Raw genomic sequence first — 19,913 nt, 5'->3', positions numbered from 1 at the left:
AATAGTTTGTTAGACTTTATTAATGTTGGTTCAGCGAGCTGCCGCTGGAGCAAACACTGAAAGTTAAGCTCAACATTTTCATCCTTGATTAATATCGCTATCGCTGTTCCTGTTTCCCCATTGTTTGAATCGTCGAATCTTTCGGTGATTTTATTCTATTGCATCGATTCGTGCCGACTTCAGCGATTTCGGTTGTTATCGTAGTCGTCTTCATAGTTGACTTGTGATACGATCTGTTTCCGTTTCCGGCTTATGTGCCCCTGTCTAATGAACAGCTGCTCCCTCTGTATTTCATTCAACCGTTTTTGTTATTTTTATTACGTAAGTGAGTGAAGAGAAAGGTGCCGAAAAAACTACAATGAGGTTGAGTAAGCGCCAAAAGGAATTTTATTGGTCACACTTGGATTTATTTCGTTTGTACTTACAATAAAATGTAATTAAAGGTTCATTGTCTTGCGACTCGCGGATAGAGCGGAATTGTTTGCGTTGTATGATATTTGAGTCATAATACGTTTGAAGAGGATAACTAAACAGTCCTCAGTTTTCCAATACTGTTGGTAACAATGTGTTGCTATGGATTTAGTGCAATAGAATTTTAATGAATACATGTGCTACACCATTGATTTTTATTACAATAAACTGGACCTTTCCAAAAATATTCAAATCAAAACTTTCATTTCCTTGCTTTGAGCTGCAATTAATTAAGCGAACAAATTGGTCGGATTTTTCAAATATCAGACTGCGGATCAATTAGTCAATTCGTTCTAAATTCGCAATCGATCGTCTCAACTCTACTAAATCACCGACCAAGGAAAAAACCATCGCACTTTCACTATTCGTGGGTGTGTTCTCCTATATTATCTCTTTAAACCCGTCATTGTCTACGTCCAAGTTAACAACTTGCCGTTCCCGCCCCAACAAATCCATCATTTGGTAAAAAACGCTGAGCGTTTTCACACCCAATCCCAATTATAAATTTCCACGGGGGTGTCGCAGCATCGCGACTTGACAAGAAACCGCGTCATTGTTCCTCATAATTCTACCAACAATAGACTCACAATAATAAGAACTAGGCGTGGGCGCGAAAGTCTCTCGGAAAAATAACAACGGCAAGAGGCGCCCAACCTCAAGCACAAGTTTTATCACAAGACTACGGAGGGCTGTGGGTTAGGAGGCGAAACGGGACACAAAATCGCACAATTTTCCGTACCCAAAAATATTAAATTAAATAATTACTCGGAAAAAGGTACAGAAAATTACACGAGAAACATGAGAAAAAATATTTACTTCAAATTTGCGCTTTATTCTATACAGGGTGATTCTTTTATGGCCTACATTAGAAACTTTTTAATTTCTAATAAAACTAGGGCTTTAAAATTTTGTATACGATCCAAATCTATCATTCCGAGTTCAATTAAATTATTTTCAAAATGGCTGAGCTTCAGGAACTACTAAAAATTTATTTACCAAAAAAAAATTCATAACTCAAAAACTAAAAGTCGTAGAGCAATGCGGTTTGTTCCATTGAATTCAGCGGCTCATTTTGCGTATAAAACCATTTTTTAACAAGATGTAAACTTTTAAAGTTTTTTTGCTAAAAATGAAGATAGGCAATATCTATAGTGAAAAATTTTATTTACGAAAAAAAATTCATAACTTAAAAACTAAAAGTCGTAGAGCAATGCGGTTTGTTCCATTGAATTCAGCGGCTCATTTTGCGTATTAAACCATTTTTTAACAAGATGTAAACTTTTAAAGTTTTTTTGCTAAAAATGAAGATAGGCAATATCTATAGTGAAAAATTTTATTTACGAAAAAAAATTCATAACTTAAAAACTAAAAGTCGTAGAGCAATGCGGTTTGTTCCATTGAATTCAGCGGCTCATCTGCGTATAAAACCATTTTTTAACAAGATGTAAACTTTTAAAGTTTTTTTGCTAAAAATGAAGATAGGCAATATCTATAGTGAAAAATTTTATTTACCAAAAAAATTCATAACCCAAAAACTAAAAATCGAAGAGCAATGCGGTTTGTTCCATTGAATTCAGCGGCTCATTTTGCGTATAAAACCATCTATTAACAGGATGTAAACTTTTAAAGTTTTTTGTTAAAAATTAAGATAGGCAATATCTATAGCGAAAAATTTTATTTACCAAAAAAAAATTCATAACTCAAAAACTAAAAGTCGTAGAGCAATACGGTTTGTTCCATTGAATTCAGCGGCTCATTTTGCGTATAAAACCGTTTTTTAACAAGATGTAAACTTTTAAAGTTTTTTGCTAAAAATTAAGATAGGCAATATCTATAGTGAAAAATTTTATTTACCAAAAAAAATTCATAACTCAAAAAATAAAAGTCGTAGAGCAATGCGGTTTGTTCCATTGAATTCAGCGGCTCATTTTGTGTATAAAACCATTTTTTAACAAGATGTAAACTTTTAAAGTTTTTTGCTAAAAATTAAGATAGGCAATATCTATCTATAATGAAAAATTTTATTTACCAAAAAAAATTCATAACTCAAAAACTAAAAGTCGTAGAGCAATGCGGTTTGTTCCATTGAATTCAGCGGCTCATTTTGCGTATAAAACCATTTTTTAACAAGATGTAAACTTTTAAAGTTTTTTGCTAAAAATTGAGATAGGCAATATGTATAGTGAAAAATTTTATTTACCAAAAAAAATTCATAACTTAAAAACTAAAAGTCATAGAACAATGCGGTTTGTTTCATTGAATTCAGCGGCTCATTTTGCGTATAAAACCGTCTTTTAACAAGATGTAAACTTTTAAAGTTTTTTGCTAAAAATTAAGATAGGCAATATCTATAGTGAAAAATTTTATTTACCAAAAAAATTCATAACTCAAAAACTAAAAATCGAAGAGCAATGCGGTTTGTTCCATTGAATTCAGCGGCTCATTTTGCGTATAAAACCATCTTTTAACAAGATGTAAACTTTTAAAGTTTTTTGCTAAAAATTGAGATAGGCAATATCTATAGTGAAAAATTTTATTTAAAAAAAAAATTCATAACTCAAAAACTAAAAGTCATAGAACAATGCGGTTTGTTTCATTGAATTCAGCGGCTCATTTTGCGTATAAAAACCGTCTTTTAACAAGATGTAAACTTTTAAAGTTTTTTGCTAAAAATTAAGATAGGCAATATCTATAATGAAAAATTTTATTTACCAAAAAATTCATAACTCCAAAACTAAAAATCGAAGAGCAATGCGGTTTGTTCCATTGAATTCAGCGGCTCATTTTGCGTATAAAACCATTTTTTAACAAGATGTAAACGTTTAAAGTTTTTTGCTAAAAATTAAGATAGGCAATATCTATAACGAAAAATTTTATTTACCAAAAAAAATTCATAACTCAAAAACTAAAAGTCGTAGAGCAATGCGGTTTGTTCCATTGAATTCAGCGGCTCATTTTGCGTATAAAACCATCTTTAAAAATATGGAGCAGTGACCAAATTGGTAAAAGTTTGAAATTTTTTTAAACATAGTTTACGATATTTATTATATTTATGTCTTCCTATCGAGAATTTAATACTCTATCTGCCTGTATTTTTTGTTTGTTATGTGTTAACCGTTATACAAATACAACTATTTCTTCTGAAAAATTAGGCGGTAATGCAACAATTGCGCTCTCTGGCGTAATTACCGTAACTATTGAGGACGGGGACGTTTTAATTGGACGCCGTTTCGTATCCTAACCTTTAGTAACCCGTACACTAGCCGTAATAAAATTTTTCAATTGTCCAAAAATTCCAGGAGCACACATCCCTGATCGGCAACGACGAGACCTTGGGCCCTGTCCTCCTGTCGATAAAAACCGAGAACGTGGCCAACCAGGAGCACACCCGGATCCTCCTCCGGATGCGCACCGGGACCATGCACGAGATCGTGCCCTCCTCCTGTCTCGGCGACAGCCCCAGCCCGGCCCGCATGGCGAAACTCCTCAACGAACAGCTCAACATCGACAACTTCGTCCCGGTGTTGCACCCGAAAGCTTCCCAACTCATCGCCAACTACGACGAGCATGTCCTCGTTACGAACTTCAAATTCGGCGTCATGTACCAGAAGTTCGGGCAGACGACGGAAGAGGAGCTGTTCTGTAATAACATCACCAGTCCCGCCTTTGACGATTTCCTTGCGCTGCTCGGGCAGAGGATACAGCTCAAGGATCACAAGGGATACAGAGGCGGCCTGGACATCCAGAACGGGCACACGGGGGATCAAGCGGTTTACGAAGTGTTCAAAGACCGCGAAATCATGTTTCATGTCTCCACCTTGCTGCCCTACACGGAAAGCGACCCCCAACAGTTGCAGCGGAAGAGGCACATAGGCAACGACATCGTGGCGATCGTTTTCCAAGAGGAGAACACGCCCTTTTCGCCAGATATGATAGCGTCGCACTTCTTGCACGCGTTCATCGTAGTGCAGGTGGTCGAGCCCAACACGCCCAACACAAGGTAAGCACACTTATTTTCAATTTTTTTGCAAAAATCGCGAAAAACAACATTTTTTGGTCCTTCGAGCCGGATCCTTAGTATTAGTTAGAATGTCTGGTAACCATTGATTTGAACCCTTTAAATGTGACGTTTTTATTCGTTTGTTCGCAAAAATCTCGAAAAACAACATTTTTTGGTCCTTCGAGCCGGATTCACTAGCAGATGTTAGAATTTCTAGTAACATTGATTTGAACTTTTAGAACGCGAGGAACGAGAAGTGGCTTTTTTTATTCGTTTGTTAACAAAAATCACGAAACATAACATGTTTTGGTCCTTCGAGCCGGATTCTTAGTATTAGTTAGAATTTCTGGTAACAGTGATTTGAACCCTTAAAATGCGAGGGGTGAGATGTGAGTTTTTTATTCGTTTTTTCGCAAAAATCGCGAAAATCAACATTTTTTGGTCCTTCGAGCCGGATTCACTACCAGGCGTTAGAATTTCTAGTAACGTTGATTTGAACCCTTAAAACGCGAGGGACGAGAAGTGGCTTTTTTATTCGTTTGTTAACAAAAATCGCGAAAAACTACATGTTTTGGTCCTTCGAGCCGGATTCTTAGTACTAGTTAGAATTTCTGGTAACATTGATTTGAACCCTTAAAACGTAAGGGGTGAGAAGTTGCTTTTTATTCGTAGTTCGCAAAAATTGCGAAAATCAACATTTTTTGGTCCTCCGAGCCGGATTCACTACCAGGTGTTAGAATTTCTAGTAACATTGATTTGAACCCTTAAAACGCGAGGGACGAGAAGTGGCTTTTTTATTCGTTTGTTAACAAAAATCGCGAAAAACTACATGTTTTGGTCCTTCGAGTCGGATTCTTAGTACTAGTTAGAATTTCTGGTAACAGTGATTTGAACCCTAAAAACGCGAGGGGTGAGATGTGACTTTTTTATTCGTTTTTTCGCAAAAATCGCGAAAATCAACATTTTTGGTCCTTCGAGCCGGATTCACTACCAGGCGTTAGAATTTCTAGTAACATTGATTTGAACCCTTAAAACGCGAGGGACGAGAAGTGGCTTTTTTATTCGTTTGTTAACAAAAATCGCGAAAAACTACATGTTTTGGTCCTTCGAGCCGGATTCTTAGTACTAGTTAAAATTTCTGGTAACATTGATTTGAATCCTTAAAACGTGAGGGGTGAGAAGTTGCTTTTTATTCGTAGTTCGCAAAAATTGCGAAAATCAACATTTTTTGGTCCTCCGAGTCGGATTCACTACCAGGTGTTAGAATTTCTGGTAACATTGATTTGAACCCTTAGAACGCGAGGGGTGATAAGTGACTCACGGCACAACATGACTAACGGCCCGTTTTAGTCATCGTAATCAAGCGTTGGTTATTCTTCGCGCTGTGACCTCGAAGTCACGTAATTTACGATTTTTTCATTAATTGGAATCGTAAATCGCGAGACGATGTGGGAAACGTAATAATTATCATTAGAACAAAGAAACATAATTGTTATCGTCCTGTAACGGGAAATTTGACTCAAGAAGACTTCCGTCTCGGTTTGAATTTAACGTTTCGTTTGTTATTATTAACAAAAATGTGTTAGTGGGGTGTGGGGTCCCAGCTGGGACACCCTGTATGCGTTGGCTGCAGCATGCACTCGCATAAATAATGCACGTTGGCTAATAACTAATTTAGTGCAAGAAAATGAAGTTTACATTTAACTTTAATTAAAGCGGTGTTCGAGCAGCATCAACATTTAATTACCGTAAATTGGCTGAAACAGTATTAATTTCGGCCGAATTTTCTGCAATTGTTGACTTTGCGATAAAACAAATTGAAAATGATTACAGAAGTTTAGCTCAGATTGTTACTCCATAAAGTAAGTTTATTTAATTGGATAAGTTTTAAGACAGCGCATTAAATTAAGTACTGTCAAACGGAGATCATTAGAGAGCATTTGTTGACTTTTTCCGACTCGAACCGTTACTGCAGTCCCTAGTTTTTAAAAGTTTGTACATTCGTTTCGTTTTTTCTTAATTGATTTAGCCGCACTTAATTAGTTGTTTTTCCCGAGGTAAAAGTAATTGATTCTAGTGTGAGATTGCCAATTCTGCACCTTACACAAGATTAATACCATAATCGGTCGAGACGACAAAAATTCAATGCGACCGCCGGTTTCGCAACCTCATACTCGTTAATTTACAGAATAAAATCCGGTCTAATCAAGCGTTTTCCGTTATTATGAACAGACAGGTCGAAAATTAGGTCGACGACACTGTCACTCACACGTTTTTACAGATATGATGCGAAACGGACTTATTTTCAGTGCGACAAGACAAAAAACTTTCATTTCTCGTAGAAAACCAGTGAGTGGCAATTTTTCAATTAAAAATCGGTTTTGGCACCAAGCCGTCCGGAGTGGTTAATAATTAAAACTGATAAAAGTTTCAGTATTGCACAGTTAGTGGTGTCATAAATTCCGGAATAAAGCTGGTCCAGTGTTTGTGAATATTTCACGATAGTGTTGCAGCAGAGTATTGAAAAATTTTGACACAGAGAAAGTTTAATTTCTCGACACTCTCACAAATGCCAATTGATTGAATGCGATTTTCTTGTAGTTTCTTCCATAAAAAACTCGTCTTAATTTTTACTTGTCGTAGCAGGTGGAGGACTTAATGGATTCTTTCAACTTTTACATTCGTGATGATTTTTCACAGTTAATTGTTGCATAACCATAATAATGCAAATATTTTTTCAAAATATGAATAAAAACGCGATAAACTCTAGTGTTTCAAAACATAATTTACATGCCGTTACGGGAATCATTGAATATTTTTCAGGCCATATTTCAGACACGCGCATTGATTTTTACATTACGTTGGAAAGAAAGCTCGTGACTCGATGTAGGTTTATTTAACGCAATTACATCCACTTGTTTCAGTCGAACGAGATTTTTTCCAGTAAAAGTAAACACAGCCAGTTAATTTAAGCGAACGTAATTGTAATCAATAAATAACTATTTTTAAACGTTGCCTAATTTTATAGTCATTCCAGAAATAATGCAACCTGACACCGAAATTTTCAAAATAATTTTAGTATGTAAAGTTTCGCGTAAAAGACATAAAATTTTTACAAGAAATTAGTAAATAAAAATGACATTTACAATGGAGAAATAAGGAAATAAAAAAAACAAGGTATAACAAATCAACAGCGATAACATATTACTTGCAGTTACAAAACTGTTTAAAATGACGGCATTCTTAAGCAATAAAGTAATATATATTGGTCAATTCTTTTTAAAAATTCACCACTTTTAATGTGTATTTAATGACTTTTTAACATAATTAAAGTTTACATCTCGATTAGAGTGTATGCACTTTACATGAAAAATTCATTTTCACAAAAAAATCAAAATGTCACGTACAAAAAACGCCAGTCTAATGTTAGGTCAGAATGTTTTACATAGCACACTACGTTGGTATCTAAGGGATTTTACGTGCATTTTTCAACTTTAAAAATAACAAACAAAATACAAAATAACAAAATACAGAGTGCTATTTAAAAAAAACAAGTTATGGTCCTTCAAAGTTTACCAAAATGAATGTGTCACAGCATGGTACTGCTACAATGTAAATGGACAGTCTTATCGCCGAAAGATACCCCCGACAGTTGTTTACACACAGACAAAATCGCAACTCAGTATCTTGAAAACCAAGCACACTGTGATTTTTTAATTATGTGCCCGCAGACGCACAAAATTGTAAAAAAAATTAAATAACTTCTGAATGGTTAAAGCAAATTGCAAAAACTAAACTGATTTATCAAGCCTAAAAAGTGCACAATTAAACATGTACACATATACAGGGGTTGCCATTAAAAAAAACTATGTTAACGGCTGCACTGTAAAAATGAAACACCCTGTATAGGGCAAAATAATTTAAGAACTTTAAGAATTAAGAGCACAATCTTTGACGCAGTGTAGGTGCGATCGAGCACGCCCATATAAATGACTCACCCTGAGGAATTACGAAAATTTCGTTACTGTTTTCGGCAAGTACGACATGTCGTCACCAGAGGGCACCTACTTAATTTTATTCCCGTATAGGCAATAACAAAATACTGTTGACATCTGACGGACTACAACTGTTGGATAATTTTTGAAGTGTTTTTCTAATTTCTGGTAGTTTAGAAAATGGAAATCGGTAAATAAACTGATTAGTAATATTTTTTATCGTCGTAAATTTTGCTGTCCCGTCCGTTATTGCAATTATTTCTTACGTCGTTAAACAAGACCAATAATTTTTAATTTCCACTGTTTAAATAAATTTTTTAAGTTATATTCATACACAAGTTTTTTTGTCCCGTCTGTCATGTGTAAACAGAAAGTAAAGTAATCAGAAGTCGTTCACATTTTCCACCTTTTACTTTAAATATAATTGTTGGAATAATGTCTTTGAAATTAATAGTATTTTATAACAATTGTTTAACGATAAAAGCGTGAGTTTTTTTTGTCCCGTCCGTCATCACTTTGTATCACTTTTTCTTGCTCCTAAACAGTTTGGCTGGTACTAAGTTCGCGCAATGACAAATTCACTTCTACTGAAACTGTTTAAAAAAACTGAAGAAATGTGTGCAGTTAAAATAGGATGGCTGTTTGCCTGTTTTACATTCGAAGGTCCGTTAGTTGTCGCAAAAAGTGAGTAAAATTAAGAAGCTCATTAGCATTCTTGTGCCGTGCGACCGTAGAACAAACAAAGTATGTCCCACATTTGTGTATTGAAAAATGACGAAACTAGAGACGCGAGTAACGTCCTTGCAATTCCTCGCGCCGATCTCTTATCGCATTACAAACACGAAGATATCCTTTGAGGAAATCCGATGCAAACAGCTTTCAAGCATTCAAATTTCAGGTACAACGTGAGCGTGACGGCGCGTGACGACGTCCCCTTTTTCGGTCCGACGCTGCCGACGCCCGCCGTCTTCCGCCACGGCCCCGAATTCAAAGAGTTCCTTTTGACGAAGTTGATCAACGCCGAAAACGCCTGTTACAAAGCCGACAAATTCGCCAAATTGGAGCTACGGACGCGCACTTCGCTCCTCCAGACCCTCACCGAAGACCTCAAAGAGAAAACGAACGAATTCCTGGGCGGCAGTGCGACTGTCGTTCCCGGAACGCCGAAGAGCGATTCCGGGCCCGGGTCGCGCTTCATCGACACCGTCAAGAAGGCGTGGAGTGCGAGGGTTAAGTCGAGCCAAAGCGTCGATAACAACTTAGCTAATGCGAACGGACACGAACGACTGTCGAAGAAGTCGAGCCAGCCGACCATCTCCGAGTCGACGCCATCGGTGCGTAGTGCGACACTCGGCTCCGGCTCGTTGCTAAATGTTTTTTTTTTGCAGAGTGGGCGTTCGCTGTCGAAAAGTTCGATCGTTTCGAACGGGAAGAAGAGTCCGAACTCGTCGACGGCGTCCTCGCCCGATCTCACGGCACACGCTCATGCACATCCTGCGATGTCGGAGGCTAGTGACGATTCGTCCCTCACCAGTGAGGACCTGGAGGAGCACTTGGCTGGGGGCTATATCGACAGTGACACCGGTCTGGAGAGCATGTCGAGTGCCGAAACGGCGGCGAAGGCGTGCAGCGTGTGCCAGGAGAGGCCCACGAGCACGACGGGCCCCAGCAGTAGCGAAGTGCTCGCCCAGGAAGTGGCCAAACTCAAGTGTGATAAACTGGACTTGTTGAGACAGAATGTGGTGAGTAAATAATGAGGCGATACAATGTGTACAAACATCAAGTTAGCTATTAACTGTGTTACTAAAGTCACTTGATTACGTTGTTAATTTTTAATGATATTTTGCTATTTCTGAAGTTTTATTTTTTCTATTTACAGTAACAGTAGTAAAACTATGTTGGTAAACCTTTAAACCGATCGTTGATTGGCAGTAATGTAAAGTCTGTCCACTAGCCCAAAAAGTAAACTTAGCAAATTGGTAAATTACGGTAGATGGCGCGCGCGTCGCGCTTTAAAGGAACCTGTAATTTTTGAAACTTGAAATTTTTTTCATTGTCAGACTGTATTGAATTATAAAAATGCCAAGTATTTGAACTTCTTGTATTCCAAACTCGTTCCCAGATCATTCCGTCATAATTTAGAATCACACTTCATTTTTCTTTTGATGCTTTTTTCTTTTTCTTTGTCATTTAAAAAATGTTTCATTATTGTGAAGACCAATAACAGGTAGTAAATGTAAAAAAATTAAATAAGCAATCAAATCATAAAGTTAAGACACCTCATGTTGTGTGATTTGTGGAACTACAGAACGCGAGTTTAGTGTTACATTATCAAAAGTTAAATAATCTGTGCGGAAGTAAACTTGAATAATAAAATCATGAAGCAACAAATTTAATCATTAAAGTGTACATTGTGTAGTAAAAACTGATCAAGTTGCAAAGGGCTTGTGAACCAAGAATTATTATAAGTAATAAGTAATAAGTAATACATCTTCATTTTTCTAAATAAAAAGCTTTAATAAATAAAATACAGGGTAATTAAAAAGAGTTCAGTGAAACACAAAAATAAAGTAAGATTCTTTTCAAGCGACTTAATTTTATAGATTTTTAATTTGTTTTCCTTAGCAAAGGTACCGATTGTTGCTTTTTTGTTTGGAATGATGTCGACTTTAATTTTTTGTTTTTTTTTTGTTTTATACATCATAAGACATGAATTGTTGATTTTTTTAAACAGGGATTTGTTTGATGTTGCAAGAGCTGTCGTTTTCGCTAACTAAAGTCAAAAAATATAGTCTGAAGTGCCAAATAAAAATTTAACTTTGAAGAGATATGCATATCTTGTTAAAAAAATCAATTTTTTGTCATCATGAAACTTTTATTTCAGTTTGTTGTCCTTTATTACCACCTGAGAGATTGTTCGATATTTGCGTAAAAATACCATAAATTTTAATGTTTACTTTAATTAAAAAAAATAAAATAAAAAACAAAGATTTTTTTGAAAATGTAAGTAAGTGTCGTTCATAATTTCTTGTGATTTTCTATATAAAAATATATACTTTTTTTTTTAAAAAACATAAAATCAATGTTGGTCGCTGACTTCACAATGTAATTGATTCTAAGTTGAACGCAGTTTTACCTTAAACGTTTAATGGAAACTGTTTTAAATATAGCAGATTTATTTTTCTTCAATTCTAATAATGTAATTAAACACTTATAACATACTTTGTAATTATCATAATAAACTATTTTAAGGTTATATTATAAATTTTACTATCATAGTAAACTGTAATAAAAATTTGGGGGAATAGGTTAACATTGTTGATTAGTATCAACAAATTCACCAAAAACATTCGAAAATGCAGCTTCGTCTAGAGTCACCAATCACATTCGTGCACATGCGACGCCATCTGTAGTTTCGCTCATAAACAAATTGGTGGCTCATCTGGTGCTAACCACATAATCTGTGCTATTACTGTCAATTAACGCAAACGACTTTTAAAACTTTACTTATTATTTTTTAATGCAGGAAAAATTTTAAATGATTAACAATTATCACAAAAGTAATTCTATTGACACTAGTAATTTATTTGGTTATTTCAATGTGCAATGAATATAAAGCCGATTTATTGCCATAACCAACTATTAAGAGTCGTTAGGTTGGCATCACCATCAATAGTATTTTTTTAATTAGGATTGGTACCATTGTTTTACCTAATTAACAAATTCTTACGTATTCGATTGCTTATGGTGATAAAACTGTAATATTTTATTTATTATTTAAATTAAATTTATTATTTTTTATTATATTTTATAAATTTATTATTTAAATATTTGTGTATGATTTAATTATTTATTTATTGGGATAGCAGGCAAGGTGGTGCGTTTTTTTGCTTATTTTTTTATATTATTACTACAAACGTTTTGCCACCTTTTTTGGGAGCTTCTTCAGGGAAACAAATAATCAATCAGGTAGCTGCTGAAAAAGCTTCATTGTCACCCAATTATTTAAATGAATGAAATATATTCCGCATTTTCACAAGTGTTCACAACTAATGTTTTAAAATTATTGACAATGCACTTGTACGGCTGTCAAAATTAGACAGTGAATTAATAGCACCAACTACTACATTAAAAAAAAGCATCGCTACCAACTTAACTACCAAATCAAGAAACTGGTTAGTTGGTTTGTTTTCGCATGGTTACCACCTTTAAAATTAAAATTAAAATTAAAAATTAAAATTATCCCTTTCAGAGCCCACTTCGATGCATAAAATATGAAAAACAGTTATACTTTCAGTAAACCCAAAAAATGTTTATCAAAATTCCTGTAATTCCTGTAGTGTAATTTTAACTCAATTTTTGTAATTCCAAAGATATTTTTTAAATATTAAATTGCGTGATGTTTGCAGAGCTGTCAGCGGGACATCAAGCGGCTGCGAGAGAAGGAGTTGAGTTTGCAGGGCGACCTGGAAGCGGCCAAGAAGGAAATCATCAGGTTGCGGGAGCTGCTGAAGGATTACAGTCCCAATGGGGACAGATCTCCGGTTTAATTATTGTTATTATTGCGTTTCGTTGCGGTAATTATTGTTTTAATATTTAAAATAATCGATTACTTTCTGTTTCTTCTCAAATCTTTACATAGCTGATATGTAAACGGTGTCAATTAGATGTTTGCACATTACCTACACATAGATGCATCCACACAAAATACGTATTCTCTTCACTGCCTTGTGATATCATCTGGGTTTTTGTTTCGCGTTTTCGTCCCTTTATGAGTAAACAGGGGATTTTCGTTTTTTATTTTAGTCGCAATACTCGAATGAACAACGAAGTTACTCATTGAGGGAGTGGGCCTTTTCTTTTTCTCTTCGAAGAATTGTTTAGTTTTTTAAATATTTATTAATATTGTCTGTATAGTTATAATACAACTTTACCAACAAAATGATACCAAAGTTAACATTCCCCAAAAATTCTGTTTCAGAAATTAAATTATTTACTAAGTGTACATAACAAAGTATTTATTAGTTCGTAAGGCGAGCAGAGTTTCCTGAGGATATTGTTAATAATGTAGATTTCTATATTTTTACTCTGTTCATTTTTTTAAGTTTGTACAACTGCAATATGTATTACTAAAGTTTAGTACCCATTACATTAAGTTTTTATTTTGTACATAGGAAACACACGATTACATACTCTTCTAACTGAGAACTGTAATAGGTGTAATCAACGTCTGGCATTAACTCCTCCAGACGAATCTATGGCCTTCTTAGGACGATCTGAAGTGATACAAATATTCATTTAAGTGTAATCGTTACAAATTACAATTATTTAACTCTTTATTCGAAAGCTTTTTATTTTAAGTACCTATTAATTCATACGATTATTAAGTGTTCTTTGTATATAGATTATGTAACTCTTTTATGTACCTTGATTTGTCGTAACGACGATGTTTTCTGCAAATAAATTCATTAAATCAATTTAGCGAATTTTTTGCGCCATTTTTTGTGACCCCCGCCGATTTTTTGCGCCATTTTTTGTGGTCCCGCCGATTTTTTGCGCCATTTTTTGTGACCCCGCCGATTTTTTGCGTCATTTTTTGTTGATTCCAAAAATTTTAATTTATTTCTAAGTTCTTTAAAAATGTTAAATTTTCGAAAAGCCATTTTTTGTGGTCCCGCCGATTTTTTGCGCCATTTTTTGTGATCCCGCCGATTTTTTGCGCCATTTTTTGTTGACTTCAAAAATTTTAATTTATTTCTAAGTTCTTTAAAAATGTTAAATTTTCGAAAAGCCATTTTTTGTCGATGTTTTTGTGACAGGCGAAATTTTTTGCGCCATTTTTTGTGACCCCGCCGATTTTTTGCGCCATTTTTTGTTGACTCCAAAAATTTTAATTTATTTCCAAGTTCTTTAAAAATGTTAAATTTTCGAAAAGCCATTTTTTGTCGATGTTTTTGTGACACGCGAAATTTTTTGCGCCATTTTTTGTGACCCCGCCGATTTTTTGCGCCATTTTTTGTTGACTCCAAAAATTTTAATTTATTTCAAAGTTCTTTAAAAATGTTAAATTTTCGAAAAGTCATTTTTTGCGCCATTTTTTGTGGTCCCGCCGATTTTTTACGCCATTTTTTGTGACGCCGCCGATTTTTTGCGCCATTTTTTGTTGACTCCAAAAATTTTAATTTATTTCCAAGTTCTTTAAAAATGTTAAATTTTCGAAAAGTCATTTTTTGTCGGTGTTTTTGTGACACGCGAAATTTTTTGCGCCATTTTTTGTGACCCCGCCGATTTTTTGCTCCATTTTTTGTTACCCTGGGCAATTTTTGCGCCATTTTTTGTTAACTCCGAAAAATTTCATTTATTTTTGGAGGCGCGAGAAATTAGGATATTTTAGGTGCATTTGAATCGCGTAAAGGACGGTTTGGATGGGTTTCAACTAAAACACCAAGTCATAACAAAAATTTATTTCATCGTAACATTAAATATTGTAAATTTCTTTTTGGTAAATAATGATTTGTTTAACAACGTTAGGAACGGGAAGGTGGTTAACAACAGTCAAAAACTGGACATTATCCTCCACTTTGAGCTTGGAAATGATAAATTTGCGAGCGGCATTTCGACTCAACTCGACCAAAGAAGGCACTGCTGATACTCCAAGTTTACGACCAAACATCTCGAACAAATGCGGAAACTTATCCTTGTATTTTACAACATTAAAGAATTTCAACAATTTTGCAAAACACTGCGCTTCAAGATTTTCTTTTGGGAAACGCTCGACCATATCAATGCTTAAATTCAAATCGTAGGTGAAAAACGCCATAAAATTGCGACCCGCATACGAATCAAACTTGCAACAATGGTTTCGAATTTTGGCAACATTCAGTAACGTTCGGTAAAATTCACAAAAACCAAACTCGTGGTAAACCACGTCCAAAACCTCTGAAGTGACTTCAGTCCCCTGACTTGCACAATAACACACAAAGTTCATGGCAAACTGTAATAACAACTGGCCTCTCAGATGGATATTTCGCAAAAGCGGACACAGCGAATTGTCCTGAACATAAAAATATAAAAAAATGTACAAAAAATCTTCAATTGTGACCACGTCACAAGTTTGTGTTCTAACACTCATTAAACGAAAGACTTGCATTGAATTTGCAAACTCTCGGTTAATAAACGAATCAACTAAATCGAAAAAAACCTCACACCACGGTAGGCTGATTTGAGCCACCAACTCATTCAGTTGTTTTCTAGTGTAGGTAACATTTCTTGTTAGCTTTACAATTTCCGTCAGGTACGGAGATTTTTTCTCTATTGTTTTGAACAAACTGAGCAAACTGACCTCAGTGTGTTCGTCAAAAGTTAAGTAAAAAAGACTGTCCACACTTTCGGGACAAATATCAAATGCCAATAAACCGCAATTGTTACTAATCGTCACATCAGCCCCGTGGTATAAATACAAGTGTACCAATTCTATTTCCTTTTGTTGGCAAGCATGAAATAGAGGAGTCTCGCCGTTGAAATTTTGCGCGTTAATATCAGCCCCATGTTCCAACAACAAGCGCACGACCCCCACATCTGTGGCTTTGTGTAATAAGGAGTCCCCGTTGGGGTAGCGCAAGTTGGGGTCGGCCCCCTTTTGCAGCAATTTGCGAACGTAATACGCGTTTTTGAGGGCGAGCATTAGGGGGGTTTCCCCGTTGAAATTGGCGGCGTCGAGTCGAATGTCCTCCAGTTCGATCAAACAATTAAAAATGGATGTTAAATTACCCTGTGATTGTACAGCGTGGTGAAGAGGAGTGTTGCCTTTGTTGTCGTTGATGTTGACTGATTTTCCTTCTTGCAAGAGGCGGCGAAGTCCAACGATGTCGTTCTTCAAAACTGCCTGAATTTGGGGCGATAAAACATTCGGGTCCACGTAATCGAAGCAGTCGAATACATTGGAAGCCCCCTTTAAACGCATTCGTTCAAATTGGTACCACAAACAAAAACGAGTACGTACCCAGTCGATATCGAAGAGTTCGTCTTCGCTGCTGGACATTGTGGTTATCCCAAGCTTGAGAAAAACAATTATTACAATCAAACATTAAAAAGTTTTTCTGGGCACTAATCATAACCTCACTTTAATTGTTTACAGGGAAAAGCGTATCTCTCTGTTTATCTCACGTTTTTAGCGAAAGCGCTACCTAACGGTGGGCGGGAGAACTAACACGACTATAGCGAGAATTTCGAACAGGGTATTTTATTTATTTTCCATATTTAAAGAATTATAAATGTTAAATGTTTCTGTACCCATCCACTATTACGAGACTTTTAATAAAAAATAAAACAAAATCCTTCCTTTATTTATTTAAATAACAGTAACGTCCTGGAATGTACAGGCAGAGTTAATTCAACTCGAATATAATTGTTCTTTATAAACATACCCATACAGGGTGAGTCAATAGTGGGTTATTTCAGAATTTCTATAAATAAGGGTGTCACAGCGATGTAAGAAAGTCTATTATTGACCTTTAATGTTAGAAAATTAATCTTTTTTTACAAAAGTCGTACATACTAACCTTAGCTACAACACATCCTAATATTAAGTTTACTTTCATAAAAATCATTGTGGTGGAAATTGAATACTCTTAGCATTAACTTTTATATGAGTTGCCACGGTAACGGATTAGTCAATTCCACCACAATGGTTTTAATGGAAATGAACCGAATGTACGTTTTTTTTTAAATAGAACAACCCATATTTTTTGTTTTTCATTTCTTTTTTCCTTTGTTTTTGAACTACCTTGATTTTTGTGACAAAAACACACTTTTTTAAAAAATCAATACATAAAAGCTAAGAATCTCAAAAAAGTAGAACTTTTACCATTTTAAAGAAGAAAGTTCAAACTTCAAGAATGTATTTTTATTAGCTTACTGCAATCAAGTAGATAAAAAAAATGAAAAGGTTTTTTGCAAGTTGAATAACAACATTATGCACATTATGCACTACAAAACCTTAAAGATTTCTCTCTTAAAACATTAACAGTTAAGTGTCTCGCAAGATATTTAACTATAAACATTAAAAAAAATTATTAACTATTGTTTCAGTAGTTAAAAAGTTAAATTTTCTGCTAATAATAACTTAAATTTTACCGTTAGGCCATTAGTTGTCAGTTATTGCATTGAAACATCTACAACTTTTTGTTTTTAAATTTTTAAATTCCCGTATAAACTACAAATGGTCTATGATAGAGTTGCTGTGGTTATGATTAGGCATTTGACACTTTATGCTTTTTTAAGAGACAATTAAATAATCATTGAGAAGCAAAAACAAAAACAGGGTGTTCCATTTAAGTTTTTCAAGTTATTCAACATTTAATTTAACAAACTTCTTAATTTTTATATGTTTCTAATAAATTGTAATAAGCTAAACAATTGGAACAGATTTAAGTTTAAACTTTTCCCTTTAAAAAGGTGAAAGTCCTACTTTTCTATAATTCTCCGTTTTTTGTGTAATATTTTTTTAATAAAACGTATTTAAGTCAAAAAAATAAAATTATTTCAAAAACTAAGCAGAATCGACCAATACAAGTTAAGATTAAAATCATCAGTATTAAAAGCTACGTCCAAAAATGCAATAAAATTTTGGGTGTTCCATTTGAAAAACCATAACTTTACTTTTTTTTATTACATAAACATCCCGCATATATACCCTAAATTTTAGAAACATGAAGCAGGAACGCAGCTATTATTTTAAAGAAGGAAAAGTCAATATCTTTAATAATAAGCAGTCATGGAGCTTTTTCGAATCGTTGAGACAGTCTGTATGCAACCAATTATACTGATTCCAGTTGACCAGATCGGCAATCGTTATAAAAATAAATTTAATCCACAATTAATCCACGATACATGGTTATTTTGTTAAAATTTCGATGAGGATTATCATTATTTAAATAATAAAAAGCAGTGTTAATTCAATAAATTAATGTATCAAAAAATAATTTTGGTATTTTGTTTGTCAGAGGTGACCCACTATTGAGTCAGCCTGGATGTGGTAATGTAAATACAATGACCAAATACAAATACACCTGTTTTATTGGTTTCATAACTTTTCTACACGGTTTAGAAAAGCAAAACAATTATCAAAATTATCGTAACAAAATATAAAAATGAAGGCCCGTGTGATCGCAAATAATATAAAAAAACGTATTTCTCTAAAACGTTCAAATATTAAAAAAAAAATTCAAACTCCATTAAAAGAAATGTTTTTTCGTCAAGTTTCTAATAGATCAAGAATCACAAAAAAAAAATCTCCGACTGTAATTATACATTCAAATGATCGTATGGTTCATTGATTCATAAACCGACTTTACTACTTGTCTCCGAGGACTTCTAATTCAAAATCGTATTTTTGTTCCAAACCAACTACTCAAAAATATTGTCATTTTTGCTCTTTTCTATCGTTTAACCACGTTTTTCAATTAGAGACTCAATTATTTCGCAAAAGTCGTCTAAAAATTGCTCAAAAAAATCGGGTGAAAGGGCTTATTTACTCAATACTTCTACTACTCACTGAGTGATTACCTGTGCTTAGCTCCAGCTGAAACTTTTATTTTTCAAAGTTTGATTCTGTCCTCACGTTGAGCAAAAGCTGGAAAATCGTGTTCTTCTAGAAATATTAATCATCCATTTAATATAAGCCCACTTTGCAACAAATTGCTGCTGTTGTCCTCCTCCTGGACCCCAGAAATCCGAATTACATTGTCCAGGATTCTTGACCACCTGTCTCCACCGATGGGGCTTTGGGAATCGAAACATGGGTCTTTGATTGTTGTAACATACTTGTACCCAACAAACAACATTCTTGAAGCCCCATGTTTACGTTCCATTTTCTACAGTAAGTTTTGTTATCCGTTAATTTATTTATATTGGCTTACCTCTCATGGCTCCAAAGAATGTTTTATTCGTTGTAAAAATTGAAAACAAGGTAAAAGCACTGCTTTAACATTTTGCTGTTTGTTATATAACACAAAACAACAAAACTGTTAAAAATGGCGTTAACAATGACCGTCGGTAATACAGGTTGCGATAACAAAACGCCTTCCAGTAACACAGCTGTGTAATGTGTGCTGCCTACTAATTGATACTAATGCGCCTCCTTACATTGGCACAACAAACTATTTTTAATCAACCCATGGCCTCCTTGATGTATGGAGACAACTTCGTTGTTCAGGCCTGGCGCATCGTTAAGTTCGGCTGATTCCCCACTGGCGCTGCATTTAGCGGACTGACGTTTATTTGACAAATACCATTTTTGAGGTTAAAGACTAATAAATTTGAAAGATGTACGTGTGCATTCGTGAAATACGTTGAAAATGTGAGGATAATTCTAAAGTTATGCCCTGAATAAACGTTTGGATAGTGTAACTTTGCAGGAAATCATTTTACGATCATTAGGATTTTTC

The 19,913-nt window shown here is 34.7% G+C and overlaps 2 protein-coding genes across 8 annotated transcripts in view; one reads left to right on the top strand and one right to left on the bottom strand.

Moving 5' to 3' along the window:
- Positions 1-13,943, top strand: part of RapGAP1 (Rap GTPase activating protein 1) — a 162,921-nt gene extending 148,978 nt beyond the window's left edge. For all 6 annotated transcript variants that reach the window (XM_008198451.3, XM_015982531.2, XM_008198452.3 and 3 more), the window contains 4 exons: positions 3,771-4,471; positions 9,365-9,800; positions 9,855-10,208; positions 12,876-13,943. In XM_008198451.3, coding sequence (XP_008196673.1) covers positions 3,771-4,471; positions 9,365-9,800; positions 9,855-10,208; positions 12,876-13,016 — 1,632 coding nt within the window. In that variant the 3' untranslated portion in view covers positions 13,017-13,943. The remainder of the gene's footprint in view (positions 1-3,770; positions 4,472-9,364; positions 9,801-9,854; positions 10,209-12,875) is intronic.
- A 972-nt stretch (positions 13,944-14,915) lies between these two features.
- On the bottom strand, positions 14,916-19,540 carry LOC103313928 (uncharacterized). 2 transcript variants are annotated; one of them, XM_064357228.1, is made up of 5 exons: positions 19,386-19,540; positions 19,154-19,340; positions 19,033-19,099; positions 16,469-16,522; positions 14,916-16,417 (listed from the first exon to the last, which is right to left on the bottom strand). In XM_064357228.1, the coding sequence occupies exons 4-5, from the start codon at positions 16,505-16,507 to the stop codon at positions 14,945-14,947; spliced, it is 1,512 nt and encodes a 503-aa protein (XP_064213298.1). In that variant the 5' UTR covers positions 16,508-16,522; positions 19,033-19,099; positions 19,154-19,340; positions 19,386-19,540; the 3' UTR covers positions 14,916-14,944. The 2 variants fall into 2 exon arrangements, with proteins under 2 accessions (XP_064213298.1, XP_064213297.1); XM_064357227.1 differs by having other exon boundaries at positions 19,033-19,340.
- Between the last annotated feature and the right edge of the window lie 373 nt (positions 19,541-19,913).

Source organism: Tribolium castaneum, chromosome 6 (assembly GCF_031307605.1).
Source record: "Tribolium castaneum strain GA2 chromosome 6, icTriCast1.1, whole genome shotgun sequence".
Classification (NCBI taxonomy): Eukaryota; Metazoa; Arthropoda; class Insecta; order Coleoptera; family Tenebrionidae; genus Tribolium; species Tribolium castaneum.
Note: the sequence above shows the minus strand (reverse complement) of the source record. Positions and strands in the feature narration are given on the sequence as shown.

What these genes read in the sequence shown, in the direction of transcription:
- LOC103313928 (XM_064357227.1), bottom strand. Translation starts at nt 16,507, where the DNA reads ATGTCCAGCAGCGAAGACGAACTCTTCGATATCGACTGG. An exon ending in AACTCTTCGATATCGACTGG is followed by an intron (nt 16,418 to 16,468) that starts GTACGTACTCGT and finishes ATGCGTTTAAAG; the next exon opens with GGGGCTTCCAATGTATTCGA.